General features: G+C 38.8%; 1 protein-coding gene across 3 annotated transcripts in view; it reads left to right on the plus strand.

Moving 5' to 3' along the window:
* The window catches only part of TMOD1 (tropomodulin 1), a 32,582-nt gene that overhangs the window by 11,850 nt on the left and 2,896 nt on the right, over nt 1-17,836 (plus strand). Inside the window, exons 4-10 of one of the 3 annotated variants that reach the window (XM_039333613.1) lie at nt 1,544-1,663; nt 9,308-9,397; nt 11,854-11,981; nt 13,224-13,331; nt 14,878-15,021; nt 15,999-16,143; nt 17,703-17,767. In XM_039333613.1, the coding sequence (XP_039189547.1) occupies nt 1,544-1,663; nt 9,308-9,397; nt 11,854-11,981; nt 13,224-13,331; nt 14,878-15,021; nt 15,999-16,143; nt 17,703-17,731 (764 nt within the window). In that variant the 3' untranslated portion in view covers nt 17,732-17,767. The remainder of the gene's footprint in view (nt 1-1,543; nt 1,664-9,307; nt 9,398-11,853; nt 11,982-13,223; nt 13,332-14,877; nt 15,022-15,998; nt 16,144-17,702; nt 17,768-17,836) is intronic. The other 2 variants (XM_039333614.1, XM_039333612.1) reach the window with 2 other exon arrangements.

Here is a 17,836-nt window from a genome sequence, read left to right on the forward strand (position 1 = left end):
GATCCTTTGCCTAACCACCAACACCCCCCACTATTTCTCACTAGTTTTGGAACTTATTCAACTAGCTTTTTTGTGTGTTTCCTGCAGCACCTGACTGGCCCTCTCTGGGCACCAAAGCTAGACATGGTTATGTTGGCTAATACTCCAGGGAATCCCAAGACTAGACAGTGAAAAAAAAATCAAGAAAAGGCCATGGCAAATCCTTTTTATATTGTTCTAAGAGAGTTACATGGACATCATTCATCAGCAGTCAAGCACTACTCAAAGTATATTTTGGCCATTTCCATAGCAGAACCTGCTTAAAGCATCTTCTGAATCTCGTTCATTAATCACTAAAATGACATAAAGCCTCTCATTGTTACTGTTATTCAGTGCTTTTTTTCTAAAAAAAAAAAAAAAAAGTGCCAGAACTCACACACGTCATACAACCCGCCTTGCCTACCTTACAAGGTTCCATCCCAAAAAGGTGCCATTCTGGGCGTTCTGTGAGAAAAAAGCCCTGCTGTTATTTGAGCACAACAGTGGTTGAATGAGTGTTAAAATTGCTATAAGTTGCAAGTGAAAAAAATGACTTTTAGCTTTTCCTTAAGTAAAACAAATAGAACTTTACTTTTAAAAGTGTGTGTGAAAATATGAGGAAGGAATTTGGTTTCCTGTTGAAAGGGCCAAGCCTGAATAAGCACGTCCCACAGTGAATGAACATTTGGAGAAAGGCCTGGGATATCACTGAAGGTGCCAGACCCCTGAAGGCACGCTCTGACTTCATGCCATTGCTATTTTTAAATGAATACAGTACTAGTCACATTTAGGTCATCTTAGAAGTAGGATGCTGTAAAAATTGATTTTGTGTTACATAAAATCCAACCTCTACTTTAAGTGTGAGGTTAGCAACCGCACTGTGAGTCTTGAAACCTGATCTAAATCACACACACAGAGAGAGAGACAGAGACAGAGACAGAGACATTAAGACCTTTATTTTCCTATGAGTTATTGGTAGATAGAGAGGATGATTTTAACTGGGAAGGGGAGAGTTTAACTTCTTAACTTTTCATACAGCAGTCTCATTGCCGATGCCTCTCCCCCTTTCTTTTATAATCTTGAAAAGTTAGGAACTATGAAAGAACCACCTTGGGTAGGCTCTTAGGAGAGTAAAATGTATTGGTTTGTTTGTTTATATCCTCCTTTATTCTTTTTACAAATACTTCAAACATATGCCAAACATATTCAACACACCTTCTTCCTATTGTCCCCACAACAACAATCCATGTGGTGGGTTGGGCTGAGAGAGAATGACACGCCCAAAGTCACCCAACTGGCTTTCATGACTGAGGCAGGACTAAAACTCACAGTCTCCCAGTTTCTAGCTGGTGCCTTAACCATTAGACTAGGGGTAGGTAACCATGCTGGCTCAGGAATTCTGGGAGTTGAAGTCCACGAGTTATAAAAGAGCCAAGGTTGCCTATTCCTGCATTAGACTAAAATGTATCTAATTACCAACCTGCTGGAATGGAGCTGAAGCTGTTACCACTTCATGTATTTATAGGAAAAATCTGGGTCCCCAAGCAGAAAGCTATTGATCCAGTTTTGGAAAGTGTAACTCTGGAACCAGAACTGGAGGAAGCTCTGGCAAATGCTTCCGATGCTGAACTCTGCGACATTGCTGGTAAGCTGCAGTTACTGAATGTGTCAGCTGTGTTGTTGTTGCGATTATCGTTATTCCAAAAGGCTTCGCGTTCTCGGCATTAGGAGAATTTTTTAAAATTTGGAATGTTTAAATTAAAAATTTAGATTTTAAAAAGTCTTAGGAGAATTTGTGCATGAAAGAATCAGAATGGGGGAAGGGAGTATAGTAAACTTATTTTATTATGGTTATATTTAGCTGAAAACAGGTATAACTGTTCTGAAATATTAAGGATGCTCAATCTGTACCTTTTCGTTTTCTGGGACTGTATTCAGTCTCATAGGAGAATGGAGAAATCATTCTGTAAATTTGCAACAAAGGTTGTTACCGGTATCTAGGAAATGGCGCTGAATGCTTCTCTCCTATAATAGCACAGAATTATCTTCTTCTCCTCTCTGCCAAAGTTTTTTTAAAATGTAGGAATGTGTAGGTGTGAAAATCATCTTTAAGTTCACAGGGCTAATTCTAGTGACTTAGAAGTGAGGGACAGCTACTTTAATTCTTAAACTCTTTCTCTTCTTTCATCAAACCACATCATGAACTTGCCATAGCAACAGTTTTATACTGTGGTTCCACCATGATGTTATCTTCTTTTTAATCCTCATCCATGAATGAGGCAGACTTAAATCTTTCTTAATGTGAGAAATTGTGGAGAGCCTAGAAAGAAAGAGCACAGACACAAACAATCAAAAGATAGCCTGTAATTTTCATAAATGGCAACTTAACCTGGGTGGTCAGAAACCTTGGAAGAAGCATTTCAAGATGTTCAGAAAAACCTCCATCCTAATTGGCTCATTGTAAATAGAAAATTCATTTTACAGTTTACAAGATTGTATAATTACCCCAGACTAACATTGAAGTTCCTGAAATATATGTAAGTCTTGCTTCCTTGATCTTGTTTAGCTATGTGAGAGTTTGACACTTAGCTATTCCAGTATTAAAAATGTATTTTGACTTGTCCATGAAATCACTAGAAGTCAAGGCTGTGAAAAAGACACTAAAAAACAAAACACCATAGCAAGGATCAGCAATGGAAACAACTAATTTTAGATTGATATAGTTTTCTGCCCTAACTTGTTGATTAAGCCACAGTTGGTTGGTTCACACAACATGTTTGAGTTATAAACAATGGCCTAGTTCACATAGCACACTAACAAACACAATATGTGAAAACAGTCTATGATATAAGTGGCTCTTATTTGAAAGAAAGTCTAATAAAGGCTTTCTTTGTGTGTGTTATTATTGTTTTCACCCTTCTTGTACTGACCAGTATCAGCTGTCCTCTGCTAGTTGCCGACAAACTCCAGACACAGGAGGAACAGGTGACCAGCAAACTTTAATGCAAAGAAGAAGTCAGCACTGGGAGTGAACTGCTCCCAGTGCTTTACATAGATGTGCCCCACCCACCAACCCCACCCCAGTCAGCAAGCCAGCATCTGGTCCGTATGGATAAAAGGCGCAGTTCAGTGTCAGCATTCCCCCCCTTCCAGACGCACCCACGTAGCCTCTGCTGTTCCAACTGTTCTCTCAGACAACCAGGCAGCACTCTGCCTCCTCCCCCCTGAGCCCGGTGGGAGGGAGAGGCAGCCAAGGTGAGGTAGAATCCCCCCCTCGTCCGGCTTGCTTAGCCCAACTGTCCAGTTGGCGGTGGGAACGTTTCCGGCGTCTGGTTCCTCGGAGGAAGGCACCCGCGGCGTCTGGCAGCCATGCCGACCCCCAGCTGCTGGCCGGGAGCCGGGCCTACTCCCAGCTGACTCCCAGGAGCTGGGCCAACACGCGGAGGCTGGGTAGCTCCCAGCCAATCTTCGGAGTCGGGCGGCACATGGCGTTTCCACCGACTCCCGGCTGATGTGCACACGCCAACCTGACTCTCAGCTGACTGTCGGGGGTCGGGCATTGTGTGGCGGCCCTGCCAGTTCTCCACCGAACTCTGGACGCTGACCCGACTCCCAGCTGACTGTCGGGAGCCGGGTGGTGCTCAAGGCCCTCATGCAGACGTTGGTCGGCTGCTTGCTGCGTGCTCCCCATCTCCCGGCCCATGGCAAGCCCAGGGGCTTGACAACCAGATTTTATTTCTTCTTGCTGTAACTGCAGTGGTTCAGCAGAGTAAGCAGCTGAAGGCTTAAGCTTATAGGCTAAAGTCTCAATTACTCAGTTTGAAAGATACAAATATTTGGCTTAGTCCTTTGCCTGCAGTAAATAGAATAATGGCAAAACAAACTGCTTATTTCCTTCCTTCTCCTTTCAACTTTTCCTACTCTTCTGCACACAAGGTTTTGTTAGGCTTGCCAAGATAGTTCTTTTAAAAAGGCTTGGAAAGCAATTGAGGATAATATATGTGGTTGGGCAGCCAAGCCTGCTTCACAAAAAGAAAAAATATATATATAGTGGTTTCTTATTTCCCCCTCCAAACAACAGTTCATTGTCTGCTATAAAACTGCATAAGCCATTTGTAATCCAGATAGCCTGGTTGAGAAGAAGCTGGGAAGGATGTAGGGCAGTGTTTCTCAACCTTGTCAACTTTAACATGTGTGGACTTCAGCTCCCAGAATTCCCCAGCTAGCACCAATGTGAAACACTGGTGTAAGGTAAGTATTATTTCTGAAGACTGGCTGGTTTTTTTTAAAGCTGATATTGAGATGGGAGGAAACGTATGATCCATTTAATGCCTTCCCATCTTCCCAGCATAGTAAGTTAATTTCACAAGAAGTGTAAAGTAAGACAAGGATTTGAAAAGCTGTGAAGAAAGTTAGGAAAGCAGGAAATCATTGAACTTTCTCTAAGAAGGAAAGGAGAGATAACTGGATTATTTTACTGGGGGAAAACTAGACTTTTTCAAATATAGAAAACAATACAGGGAGAAATTTTACAGTATGAGGGAAGCATATTGAAGCTGCCTCCTGGGTAAAGTAAATTTGGTATTAAAATACAGTAAATCCTTGATTTGGTGGGCTTGGTACACAGAGAACATTTTTGTCTTGTTTTGACTTCACCTTGGCTCTGTCCATTAAATTGAAAGTTTCAAGATATAACAGGATGCTTGTTTTGTCAGTTACATAGTTACAGTATGTAAGTGAGATAAATCAAAGCAAATGATGGAAATTTGGATTTGATGGACATCCCCTTTTCCTGAATGATCCATTCAATCCAAATGTCTATATTTTGATGCTCTATAATCTATAAAAGGGTCAGCTCTTCTCTTCCTCTATATAATGCCTAGACTAGAGCAACTGGAGGGAGGACAGTGTGCAGCTGTCATGGCTGTCCAGCAAAATAAATATATTTAAGCAAACATGGCACATTATGATGTCACAACCCAGGTTCATGTGGAGAAAGCATAAGAAACCAGCATGTATCTCTTTGTTAGATTCATATTCTGCCTTTTCTTCTGGGACTAAGAGCTATCTTTTTCACCATTTCATCTTATCTGAGCTTGGCTTTATTCTCCAAAAGTGTGAATTAACCCTCCTCTCTCTGATTTTACTAAAATCCCCTTCCCTTTATTCAGCTCAAGTTCCTTGAAGCAACCCATTCCCGCTTTGACTATGTCTGTTTTTTCCAGCCCGCTGCCTCTTCCTCTCATATTTCCATGACATCATCCATCTCAGCAGAAGCTGCAGAAGGACTGTAAGAGAACCATGCTGGTGACCTCATAGTCCTGCTTTAGGAATGCAAGACTGCCTTAGGCCTGCTGCACTCCACGCTATCCAAAACTATTTTGCTGCTTTATCATTTTATTCTTTTTGCACAAATTGGATTGTGAATTGGAATTTCCACCAAAGGCTTGCTCATTGGCTTCTGCATTTTCTTTATAACATGCAGACTGGCAAAGTGGAATATCCTCACCCCCTATGCACTCATGAATAAAGACCTGCCAGGAATCCAATGTGTTAAAATGGCACATGCGTATGCCACTAACAAATGCACTCCAAGCTTATGCTTCATAGGCCAAGATGGGATATTATTCATGAGTAGTTCTGCATACTTATAAAAAGCAATGATTGGTTCTTCTACCCAAAGACAGTATAGATTTTTCCCCGCCCTTTCCAAAAACAAATACATGTGCAATACTTGAGTTCCAAGAACTGCTTATGCATATTTGCATACAAATACATCTACATACCATATTTGTGCTGGCAATTTGGTGCACTGTTCATCCACAATATTTAGTGCATGACTCTGGTCTTACTTTGTCCTCCAGTAGTTTTCTGCTAGGTCTGAGTAATTCTGTTATCTCTTTGAATTGAATATATTTATTCCTATGACTGCTTCTGGTGCCAAGGTAACAGAATGAGCTATCTAACAAAACAAACTATTAGTGAAACCTTTGCATGAGTCACTGTGTTGAGAGCTTGCTTTGTTTTAATGAAATAAATGCAAGAACTTAATGACAGCTGTTAAGTTTCCTAGTGCAGTTTTCTTTTATCAGACTTGGTACCCTCTGAGTAAACTTTTTTAGATGTGAAGATTGAGTAGATTTTTCAGTTTTATTCTGAAGAGAATGCTGCATCAATTGTTTGGGATAAATTATAATATCACATAGCAAATCCTATGTCTGTAACACTTCAAGTGAGTAGATTACAATATATGCTGTGTATGCAGATAGTCCTTGACTTATGACCATTTGTTTAGTGACTTTGAAGTTACAAGTATGTAATCAAAGTGACCTATGATTGTTTTTCACATTACAATCATTGCAGCACCCCTGTGGTCATGTGTTCAGAATTTAGATGCTTAGCAACTGGCATGTATTTATGATGATTGCAGTTTCCTTGGATCATATTTTGTGACCTCCTCACAAGTAAAGTCAATGGGGAAGCCAGATTCACTTAACAACCTTAACATAATTTTTTGGGTTCAATTGTGGCCGTAAGTCGAGGACTACCTACTTGGAAGACTACAATATAATGAAATAATTTGCATAAGTATATTTGGCAGAGATCATTGGAGATAGGCAGCCCTTCAAATAGCCCTATACCATGAAGGGACTTATAAGTCATAACCAGCATCATGAATTGCATCCATAAATCTATTGGCCACAAGCACAGCTTGCAGAACATAACATGTGTACCCTACATTGGAGTGCTGCATTCTGGACTAGCTACAGTTTCTAAGTGGTCTTCCAGAGCATCCCTATGTAAAGAACATTACAGTTGTCCAATTGGTAGATACAATAAGGTCAGAGAAATATTTCTGCCTTATCACCACAAGATAATCCCGGATATGGACTCTTACCTATTTCATTAGTTTGCTTCTCTAAGTTCTTCCAATGGGGCTCCAGCTATCTCTTTGGGAGCTTTATCTTCTGGAGTTCCTTGGTAAGCCAAGGTGCAGTCCACAATTGACAAACAAGAAGAGGCCACAAAGAGCAACATGGTCCAAGATCCAATCATTACAAGCTGTGACCAAGGCCTCTGCCAAACTGCCCACTCTCATTCTGGAATCCGTCTGGACCCATATACTGCTTAGGGCAAACCAGTCAAATAAGCTTTATCTCCGTACAGCACAGGAGGTGGAAGTAGGGCACCAGTAAGCCAGAAGCCAACCAGAGAGGCAGGCATTTCTTCCAAATTGTTTTAGAAGGAGAGGCCTCATTGATTCTTGGGCTAAAACCATACAGAAGTGAAAAAGATGATTAGTGAAAACATATGGCTGCTGTTTACAAGAGATGGCTTGATATTCTTATTTGCTGGCATATTTTTCTAAGCAGTGATTTTTCCAAGTATATACTTTAGGATTCTCAACATTTTAAGACTCCTAATTGAATAGATAACAGATAATGTGGAGACATGGGTGTATACAGACACATGTCCAAAAGGTTCGTCTATCATCAAGTTTTTCTTGCCCTGTACAACCAGCCAGAGAAGTGTATAGCACTTCAAGGACATATTTCCATGAGACACAACTGGTAGGAAACTTCCATAGCCCTCATTAGTACACAAAGCAAACGAAAAATAAGGCATCAAACCTATTGTAAGATGTGCTGTAATGGATTCTATCCCTCTTCTAGGATATTACAAGAGACCAATTCAACTTAGTAATGTTTCTTTAAGAAACTTTAATTGGGAAGTCATAGACTAGAAACAAAATGAATATTATGTAATTATTTTATTTGATATTTTTTTAAAAAATATATCTGGTTGCATTTTTTTAAAAAAATATACAAGGTTTTTTTAAAAGATACATTTCAGCAAGATAGACAGACAGATCCTTTGTAACTGAACATCTGATTCTGAGCTTTTTGCTGCTTATTAAAAGAACTCAGGGAGCATAATCCAAGCTAGTTTTTATAATAAAGCAAATTAAATACATAAATATATATTTTATATAAAGAGAAAACCATTTGTAAATGCTATGTTCTCCTGAATCAACAAGAATACATTTCATTCCATCACCTGCACCCTAATGAGTACTGTTTGGGATTGTGGTCTTAGTCATTCAACCAATAACTGAATATTTTTTTAAGGATTTACAAAAATTGTAGGTGGCAGCCGGTGCTTTAGAAAAGAGCCACTTAATTTTCACTCAAATGCAAGTCTGGAATGCCTGCTCTGACATGGTGCTGATTACAACATATACAGTATGTACAAATAACTGGCTAAAATATGCAATTATCACTTGTAGTACTGGAGAACTTACTATATTCCTAACATACAGCTGTCCAGAATGTTGCATGTTTCCTAATCTAGGAGTGGATGTAGCTTTATAAGATATTATTTTTGTGTGTGTGTTATTGAAAGCATGTCAGAATAAAATCCTAGGCATGGACTAACTCTGTGATTAAGTAAGCTTTTATTTATTCTGAGAGCAAAAGGACAACTCATTGTATGTGTGTATTTCTTCTATTCAGCCATGTCTGATTCTTGGAAACTGCCAGGTCAAGTCCCAGCAATTTTCTTGGCAAGGTTTTTCAGGAGTGGTTTGCCATTGCTTCCTTCCTAGGGCTGAGAGAAGGCGACTAGCCCAAAGCTGGCTTTGTTAGAGTGAGACTAGAACTCATGGCCTCCTGGTTTCTATTCTGATGCCTTAACAATTACATCAAACTGACTATATATACTAAGCCCTTGCAGATTTTGGCAGTAGCTCAGATTCTTCTCATACTGGAATCAGAGGACAAATGCGACTGAGGCTTTGCTAAATGGTAATGCATAACTGCATACAGCTCACTTGGTAAGAGATATGATAGCAAGTTGCCAAGCAGTGAAGAGAATTGTATTCATCACAGTCCTCTTTCCCATATTGGGAGGATGCAGTGAAATTCTCTTACATTTAGTAGGATATGCAGGTCATTGTCATATCAGTTAGGAATCCACTGCTAGTGGATGATTAACTGATTATCCAATGTAGCATGTTGCTCCTTACTTAAAAAAAGCCCCATCTAATTAGCCAAAGCATCATGAAGAAATAAGGAAGCACATCCTGTTTGAACATACAAGTTGTGCTGAGCTTCAATGGATCTTCTCAATATTGTCTTTCAAAATAAATATTTTATCATTGTTATTATTGCACATTTTTTTCTAGGCTTCTGAGTGTCTTGGCCAGATTATCACTTTCTCAGGAACGACAAATCTATACATTTATTTAACTTTTGTTTTCTTTGATTTTTTTTCTTCTTCTCTCATGTAGCTATTCTTGGCATGCATACGTTGATGAGTAACCAACAATATTATGAAGCACGAGGGACTACAACTATTGTCAACAAAGAAGGATTGGACAGTAAGTAAGGTTTACAACACTACAATAATCTAACAAAGGGAGTCAAAAGCAGCAGTATTATAATTATAGTTAATAAGACAATTCAGATTCAGATTAAATCCAGATTCAAGAGAGGAAAGCAGATTCAGAATATGTGACAGTGCTCTTGTCACACTCTTGAAGAAGTCCCATTAATTCAACAGGTGCCATCAGGTGTGATGTATGATTCCACACTGTTCAGAATCACTTTTTTCCCTTCAAATCCAGATATACATTTATATTTGTTCCCCCCCCATATAATTCTGTGTGTCCTACATTGAATGATAAGAGCAGAAAGTAGTGAAAATAAATGAATAACCATGAATTGCAAGTGGCTCCAAATATCAGAGTCTTTTTGAACATTAGTCTAATTAGCTGCTGTTTGGGAGGGCTTTTCACCAGTTGAATTTAAACTTTTGTAATATTAAATAGGACTGCTTTTCTCCCAGCTTTATCTCCATATGTTCCTTCCTTCCTTCCTTCCTTCCTTCCTTCCTTCCTTCCTTCCTTCCTTCCTTCCTTCCTCCTTCCTTCCTTCCTTCCTTCCTTCCTTCCTTCCTTCCTTCCTTCCTTCCTTCCTTCCTTCCTTCCTTCTTTCTTTCTTTCTTTCTTTCTTTCTTTCTTTCTTTCTTTCTTTCTTTCTTTCTTTCTCTTGTCTCCTCTTATTAAGCATCTCCAGAATCTAGTGCTTTTATCAGAATTACAAAAGCTGTGTTGTGTTAGTTTGCAAGGCAAACTCTGCCTCTTTGTATGCATTTGTGAAATCACAACATGGGCATAAAAGGGGTAGAGCTTTTGTGGACCGTACCTTTTAATCACTGAATCTTCTTTTTCCTTCTCAGAACAACTTTCCTCTTGCTCCAGCTCTATTCTAGTTGTTTCTTTTTCTGCTCTTTGGTGTGTGTCTGCATGTGTTTGTGAGAATGATTTGCATTTCTGGGTAAGAGTCAGAGAATAGATGATATCTGGGGATAGTGTTAATTAAATCTGTGAATGCAGCATCTTATTTTACAAACAATAATTTTAATTAGTAGTTCTTAATTCAGTTAATACTTTTTTTTTGCACAGTTCCTGCTCTGTTTTTGAAGTTTTGGCAAATATCTATACACAGAGAGAGTAAGTTTTAAGTAGGTCAGTGGCTTATTGTTAGGACAGTAAGAATCTCCAGATTTGGTTTCAATTGGAGTCAGCAAACCTAGCTTAATAAGATGGAAAAGCTGGGCATTGGATTTGTTTGAATTATAAGTTTTTTTTCTGCTTAGTTTTTCTTTCAGAGAATCATCTTTAATTTTTAGGTAAGGATGTTGATGGTACTTTTGTAATGTGCTTCCATAATCTGAATTCATATCTCCATCTTTGGGGTCATATGCCCTGAGAAAAGTCATTTCTTTGAAATAATCTTCAGGGAACGTTACTGATTATTGCTTTCTGTCTAGGGTTGATTATAGAGAAATATGTTCTCCTCTACAGAGCAGATCACTTGAGAATATGGAATTATAAATACCGTAGAAATGTTAAATTTATTTATACTGGAATTTCAGAAAAAATACACTTTCAGAATTGATCAAAGAAATACTTTTTCTAAATACATGCTTATATAATATGAAAACCTTTTCTCCTATTTTCTGATGAGGGGGAGTCTTTTTCATGACATACAATTTGTTATTGTTCACTAAGGAAGCAAATGCACTGTCAATGTCTACAATGAATGTATATTTCAACTTTAAAAAGAAAACAGTTACGATATAAAGTACAGGAAAAAAAAAGCTTTCCTTCTTGGCATGCAGTTTATGCACCAAAAAGTTTCCAAGTCTGAATTTCAGAAAACAAGGCATTCAAGTGTATTTTTCCTCTTTTCTTTGATCTACAAATTGAAAAAAAAAATAAATCTTAAAAACACAATCTGAACAAAATCTATAAATCATTCTATTAGTACAGCTGCTAAGCGACATAAGACATTATTATTGTATAAATTTATAAACGTATTTCAATTCAAATTCTTCAACAGGGGTTGAAAAGATATGCTTGCATCTGTCTGTTCTGTGCATCTGTAAGAGGCATATGAAAGCATTTTTTAATAAAATAGAATTTAAAAAGCAGTTTAGTTATCCTGCTACCAAAGCTGAGTCTGTTCCATGTCTTTCTATGCAACATTATAGATATTTTCATCACCACTTGGCCAATAAGAATTTAAAACTCTTATCAGTGGTTGGTGCTGAACTTATTTTAATTTATCTTCATAAGAATCCAGCATCAGAGAATCAAATTCTTCCATTTATACCCAAAGCGAAACAAATGCTGTTAGAAAAGCTTTAGGAGATCAGGGCTGAAACCTACGAGATGAGTTAAGAGTGAGGCTATTACTCTTTCTTCATTGTATCACTAATGACTGGTCAGAAGCAAATGGGCATAGATCTTTATCTCTTTCACTCATGTAGGTATAATTAAGCCTACCCAGTATAAACCAGTTCCTGATGAGCCAAATTCAACCAACGTAGAAGAAACTTTGGAACGAGTAAAAAACAATGATCCAGAACTTCAGGAAATTAATCTCAATAATATTAAGGTACCGATTCTTTTCTACCTGGGTTTGCCTTGAGTAGGCAGAGGGGGCAAAGGGAGCCAATTTGTACTATGGTCTACTTAATTACTGTGCCAAAAAGATCATAAAGTCAGGCATGACTCATTTAATGACTGCCTTGCTTAGCAACAGAAATTCAAGTTCTAGTTGTGGTTGTAAGTCAAGGACTGTCTGTACAGAAATACACTCTTTTGGGGTTTCTTCACAATAAAGAGGCTCGCTATTGACTTCTTCCAAGATTTTTTTAAGACGTCGTAGGCTAACCTTGAATGGTCTCCCATTCAAGTATTGACCAAACTGGGCTTGCATGCCTTTTCTCAAGCTCAACCAAGATTTGCTTTTTGCTGCCATCTGCATTCCTCCTTTCCGTGACCCGGGAAGCTCTAGTCTAGAGAATAAAGAAAATGACTTTTCCCTTCATTACTTGACTTCTTGAGAAGGTATCTTTTTCACAGCAGAATTACAACTGAATTGTGAGGTAGAAATTAAACTGAGATGGTAGTTCTAAAACAATATACTTAGCATTCTTTCCATCAAAAAGCAGCCAATCATTTCAGAGAAAATATAGATGGCATTAAAGTGACAGATGCTTTCCCTGTCTGTCTCTCTGATGTTTAACATATGAAACAAAGCCGATGCTGCAAAGAAAATCAAGTGACTGCTGTTATTTACACATGTTTTGTTCAAGACACATTTTGGAGAATAATTCTAAATCAAGGAAGAATCTATAGTAGGGCGGAAGGACCAAAAGGACATAATTTATATACCACCAATCTTGCCTGGAAGTGAGGAGTGGGAGCAGAAGGTAGGAACCTCAACTTCATTTTAAAAACAGGTAGAATAAAGCAGTGATAAAATACATTGCAAAGAAAATCAAGCAACCGCACTTTGCAATGTATTTTATCACTGCTTTATTCTACCTGTTTTTAAAATGAAGTTGAGGTTCCTACCTTCTGCTCCCACTCCTCACTTCCAGGCAAGATTGGTGGTATATAAATTGAATAAATAAATAAATAATAAATAAATAAATAAAATAAAATAAATGCATTTATTTTCTGATTCAGAGCTCAGCAGAGGAAAGGTAGCATAAATAGCATAGAACTGGCCTGTTTGAAATGGTTTACACTGGTATCACTGGATTTAGGAGATCCATGGTTCCTTGGAATTTATGGTTCTGTCCCAGTAAAAAAGCTCATCTAACCCTTGTCTGGTGTTTCTCTTTTAAAGGATATTCCTGTGCCTATTTTGAAAGCTTATGCTGAAGCTCTGAAGACTAACACCTACGTGAAAAAGTTCAGCATAGTAGGAACAAGAAGCAATGACCCTGTTGCTTTTGTAAGTGTCAGATGACTTACACCTAATCTTCTCAGGAAAGCTTTTATTGGGATCGCCTCCTTTAATGACATCCTATTTGGTTGAAATGCAAGTCTCATATAAGAACGCTCCCTTTTCACAAGTGAGTTTAGAAGAGGGTGATCAAGATGGCGAGGAGACTGGAAACCAGTTCCTTGAGGAACAGTTAAAAGAACCGGTACTTTCAGCCTGGAAAAGAGATGATTTGAAAGAAGATGTGATAGTAGTCTTTAGAAACAGACATAAAAAGGGTTGTCATATAGATGAGGGAGTGAACTGGTTTTCTGCTAAAAACTAGGACCAGAAACCATGGGTGGAAACTATAGAGAAGGACATTTTGATGAGGCATAGAATTTATTTATTTTAAAGAATTTCCAGGTAATAAGAGTTATCAACCACTGGAATACGTTGCCTCATGAGGAGCGTATTTTTCTTCACTGGAGATCTTCATACAGAGGCAGAGTAGCCCCCTGCCCAGAACGCTTTAGCAGTTTCTTCACTGAGCAAGAATTTGGGACTGTATGGCTTACGATTTACACAGCTCTTTGAAATACACTATTTGTTACTCAAATGGTTGTGGCTTTGTTCTAATGAATCATACTTGTCTTAAGCTGTTTGTTTAAGTTATGACAGATGTGGTTGACAGAAACAGAAGAAATTGGGGCAATGGGTAAATAAATAAGGGGACTGAATGCCTTAAGCTTCCCAAGCTGTCAACCTCTGAGGAACTCATTCTGTAAATTTTACAGTTGAAAGATTGCAGGTTCTTAAAAGAATACAAATCCCTAGAGCTAGAACACGGTTCCTTTAAGAAGGTAACTTATACTCTTCAGGCTTGTCATACATTGGGTCTTAAACTGATTTTAGGTTCTTTGATAGCAGAGCTGTACTCTTTATAAAGAAATCTCTATGGCTGAATTCTCAGGTTGATCGTTATCTAAATTTGAAGGCTTCTGTTGTTGCGACTGAAGGTAAATATATGTGTCCCAGGATAATGTTGCAGAATCCAAACTGAGTCAGTCACCGGGACCAAAGCTTTATTCTTCCAAGCATTTTGGCTCTCTCTGGAGAGAGAGAGAGAGAGGTTCCCTGTTGATGAGCTCCAGGACAAGCCCGAAAGCTTGGAACAATAAAGCCGGTGACCGGCTTAGATTGGATCCTGCTATTTTCATATGTAATATAATCTTATGTTAATATATATACCCTGCCTTTGCTTTGTATAATTTCCCTGGGTAGTTGGTTGGCAGCTGTGAGCTGAACTAGCCAGGGATCTACTTTAGCAGGGCACCTAATATTCCTCACAACAACAACCCTGTGATGTGTCAAAGCTTCCTTGTGAGTTTCTCAGAGTCACCCAAAAGATAAAATAGAAAACTCTGGTTTGAATCAGCAGTGTAGTTAACTTATGACAAAAAAGCGCTCTTGTATTAATGTCGCTATTATTAAATCTTTGCTTAAAGTTATTAGCAACAACAACAATAATATACAAGTATTCTGCTTTTCTCTTCATCTTCTCTTTCATTGGAAGGCATTGGCAGAAATGTTAAAAGAAAACGGCGTATTGAAGAGCTTAAATGTGGAATCGAATTTTATTACTGGATCTGGAATCCTGACCCTGATAAAAGCACTGCAGAACAACACTACACTAATTGAACTCAAAATTGACAACCAGGTAACCTGTGTATAATAAGGTCAGCTTCCACCAGATTTTACAGTCCAAGCATTAACTGCCTCTTCCATTTTGATGCTGGGTTTTGTATTACAACACTGAGATGGGAGGACATTTGAGGATATTGGAGGAACAGCCAATGAGCATTACATATGCTTGGCTTTTACATTCAGCCTAGAGATGAAACAGGTCTGTCCAGATCAGTATTTCTTAACCTTCGCAGCTTGAGGTTATGTGGACCTCAACTCCCAGAATTCCCCAGTCAGTATACTGGCTGAGGAGTTCTGGGAATTGAAGTCTACACAACAAGTCCACACACTAGGATGATGGATGCTTCCAGGTGGCTACAGTGCTCTAGAAATGCTATGTGTGCTTTCACTCTTTGATATCCTCAATCAAAGGCTTCCTGTTGTATTGGCGGGTGGATTTTCACACCTGGCATAAAATGTCTTTTATTCTATCATGTAATTCCTTAAATTGTTGATTGCTAGAGCAATATATCATTAGAGCACAGATTCCAAAGAATTTTCGGTCTAGCTTCCTTTAGGGCAGGGGTGTCAAACTCACGTCACGTAACATGTCGCGACGTATCATGACTTTTTTTCCATTGCTGGCAATGGGGTGGGCGCAGTTTCAGCATGATGCATCTGGGCTGTGGGCCGGCAGTTTGACACTCCTGCTTTAGGGTTTAACTTCTCTAGGTCTTAATTTTTCCCAGACAAACCTGGGACTCCAAGATTACAAATAACCTTTTTAGCCTCTTTCTTTATAGTTTGGTACGTTATCATTCCTCCCATCTCAGTCACGGGCAACCCTTCCTCCTATTGTATCTTCTCCTTTTGTAGCAAATAGAGGGGGGCATTCTGCTCTCTTCTGATGAACTTTCCCCACTGCACTGCCACATCATGTAGGCATAAACCTGCAAGATAAGCAACTAAAATTAAAAAGTGCTTCTATTCATTTTTTCCCTATTTTTTCAGTGCCAGCTTTTGGGCAACAAGGTAGAAATGGAGATTGCCAGTATGTTAGAAAAAAATACCTCTCTCTTGAGGTTTGGTTATAACTTCACTCAACAGGGACCCAGACTTCGGGCATCCAATGCTATGATGAACAACAATGACCTAGGTGAGATTTATTTTTTCATAGAAGTAGGGGTTCTTGGAGTGGTCATGACCATCCTTCCTGACCCATTACTCCAAAAGATGGGATGTTTATATATTACTCTTCTTAAACTGGTCACCTCTGGTTGAAAATTCTGGGAGTTATAGTCCAGCACTACTGAAGAATATCAGGTTGGGAAAGATACTGTTTATTGGCTCCCTGGTGTTCAGAAGAGATTGCTTTCTTCTTATCTTTTTTAGTTGCATCAATTTTCCTTCATTCAATATTTTTTGGGGTGGGGGAATGCTGGATTCATATGTGGGTAGGGTTTTTGTGAGGAATGGAGGGTGAATGTTGCTTGAGGTCAGTTTTTCCAAAGGAATATCACAGATTGGCATATTAAAAGGAGGGAGACCAAGATTCTACCTAGAAATAGAAAAGAACAAGCAAGCAAATAAATAAATACAAGAAATGGACTCCTTGATTAGAGTTGCACCTAAAGTTCCTGTTTCAGTTGGAAGCTTTGAAATATGTGGAAATGTAGATTATTATTTCTGATGTGTTTTTTTTAATGAAAAAGTGTCAGACTTTTAAAATGTGATCTCTTTGCCTTAATTTCCTGACTGCTGTTCCTGCAGTATTCAAAAGTGTTTAGTTTTTTGATGTTGCCAAACTTTTCAGGAAAAAAACAGCTTTTGCCCAGTGGGATGTAATCAGTGATAAATGAACCTGCCTTCAGTTGATTCAGGGGGTTGGTCTGGACCAGGGGTAGGCAACTTTGGCTCTTTTATAACTCGTAGACTTCATCTCCCAGAATTCTGGGAGTTGAAGTCCACGAGTCATAAAAGAGCCAAGGTTGCCTACCCCTGGTCTGGACCAATATTATCTGCTATCTTAACTTGCAGTATTTCTTCATGGACTTGGGAGATCTTTTTATAGAAGTTATTTGGGTTCAGTTGGGAACAGTTTGCATGTAAAGCATGCAGCATATATAAAGAACATACAGAGAGATTACAAACTCTCTAACCCACAAACAATGGAAAATCTTGATCTGTTGTAGAACTACAAATTAGCTTAAGCAATTCACTGGTGTTCATGGAAGATCAAGCCTATTAAAAAATGACCTGCTCTGCAAAATATGTTGTGCCTGTTTTCTACTGCACTCATGGAAATGTGAAGAAGAGACTATATGTAGCTCAGGGTTGAACTGTGGAGTCCTTGCTGCTCTCTGAGCTTGGTTCTTTGCTTGCAGACATTTCATTACCCAACTAGGTAACCTCATCGCTGACCATCATCACTGATGTTGTTACCTAGTTGGGTAATGAAGTATTTGCAAGCAAACAGCCATTCTCAGAGAGCATCAAGAATTCCACAATCTATGAAGCTTCTATCATTGATTGGCTGAGCATAGGTAAATAGCAAGGAAAAGTCCTATTGCATGGGGAGGAGCAAGCTGTCACAACTGTTTGTAGTCCAGATTTTGTAAGTCAAAGCAGATGTCATTTGTCTGTGGGACTGGTCTCAGTTGAGCTCCTTGGCGCAGGAGCTCTACAGAAAATATCTGACTTAGTTCTTATTTGCAGCTCGCATACATCGACGTGATGGTCCCTGACATAACACTTCAGCCCTGGAACTGGAAGATGTATAAGTATAGATATCCCTGCAATCCTCTTTTGGCATATTCTCTGTGGAGTGCTTCTCTGCTATTCCACTTGGT

This window comes from Crotalus tigris, unplaced genomic scaffold (assembly GCF_016545835.1).
Source record: "Crotalus tigris isolate CLP2741 ecotype Arizona unplaced genomic scaffold, ASM1654583v1 scf7180000024506.7606697, whole genome shotgun sequence".
NCBI classification, from domain to species: Eukaryota; Metazoa; Chordata; class Lepidosauria; order Squamata; family Viperidae; genus Crotalus; species Crotalus tigris.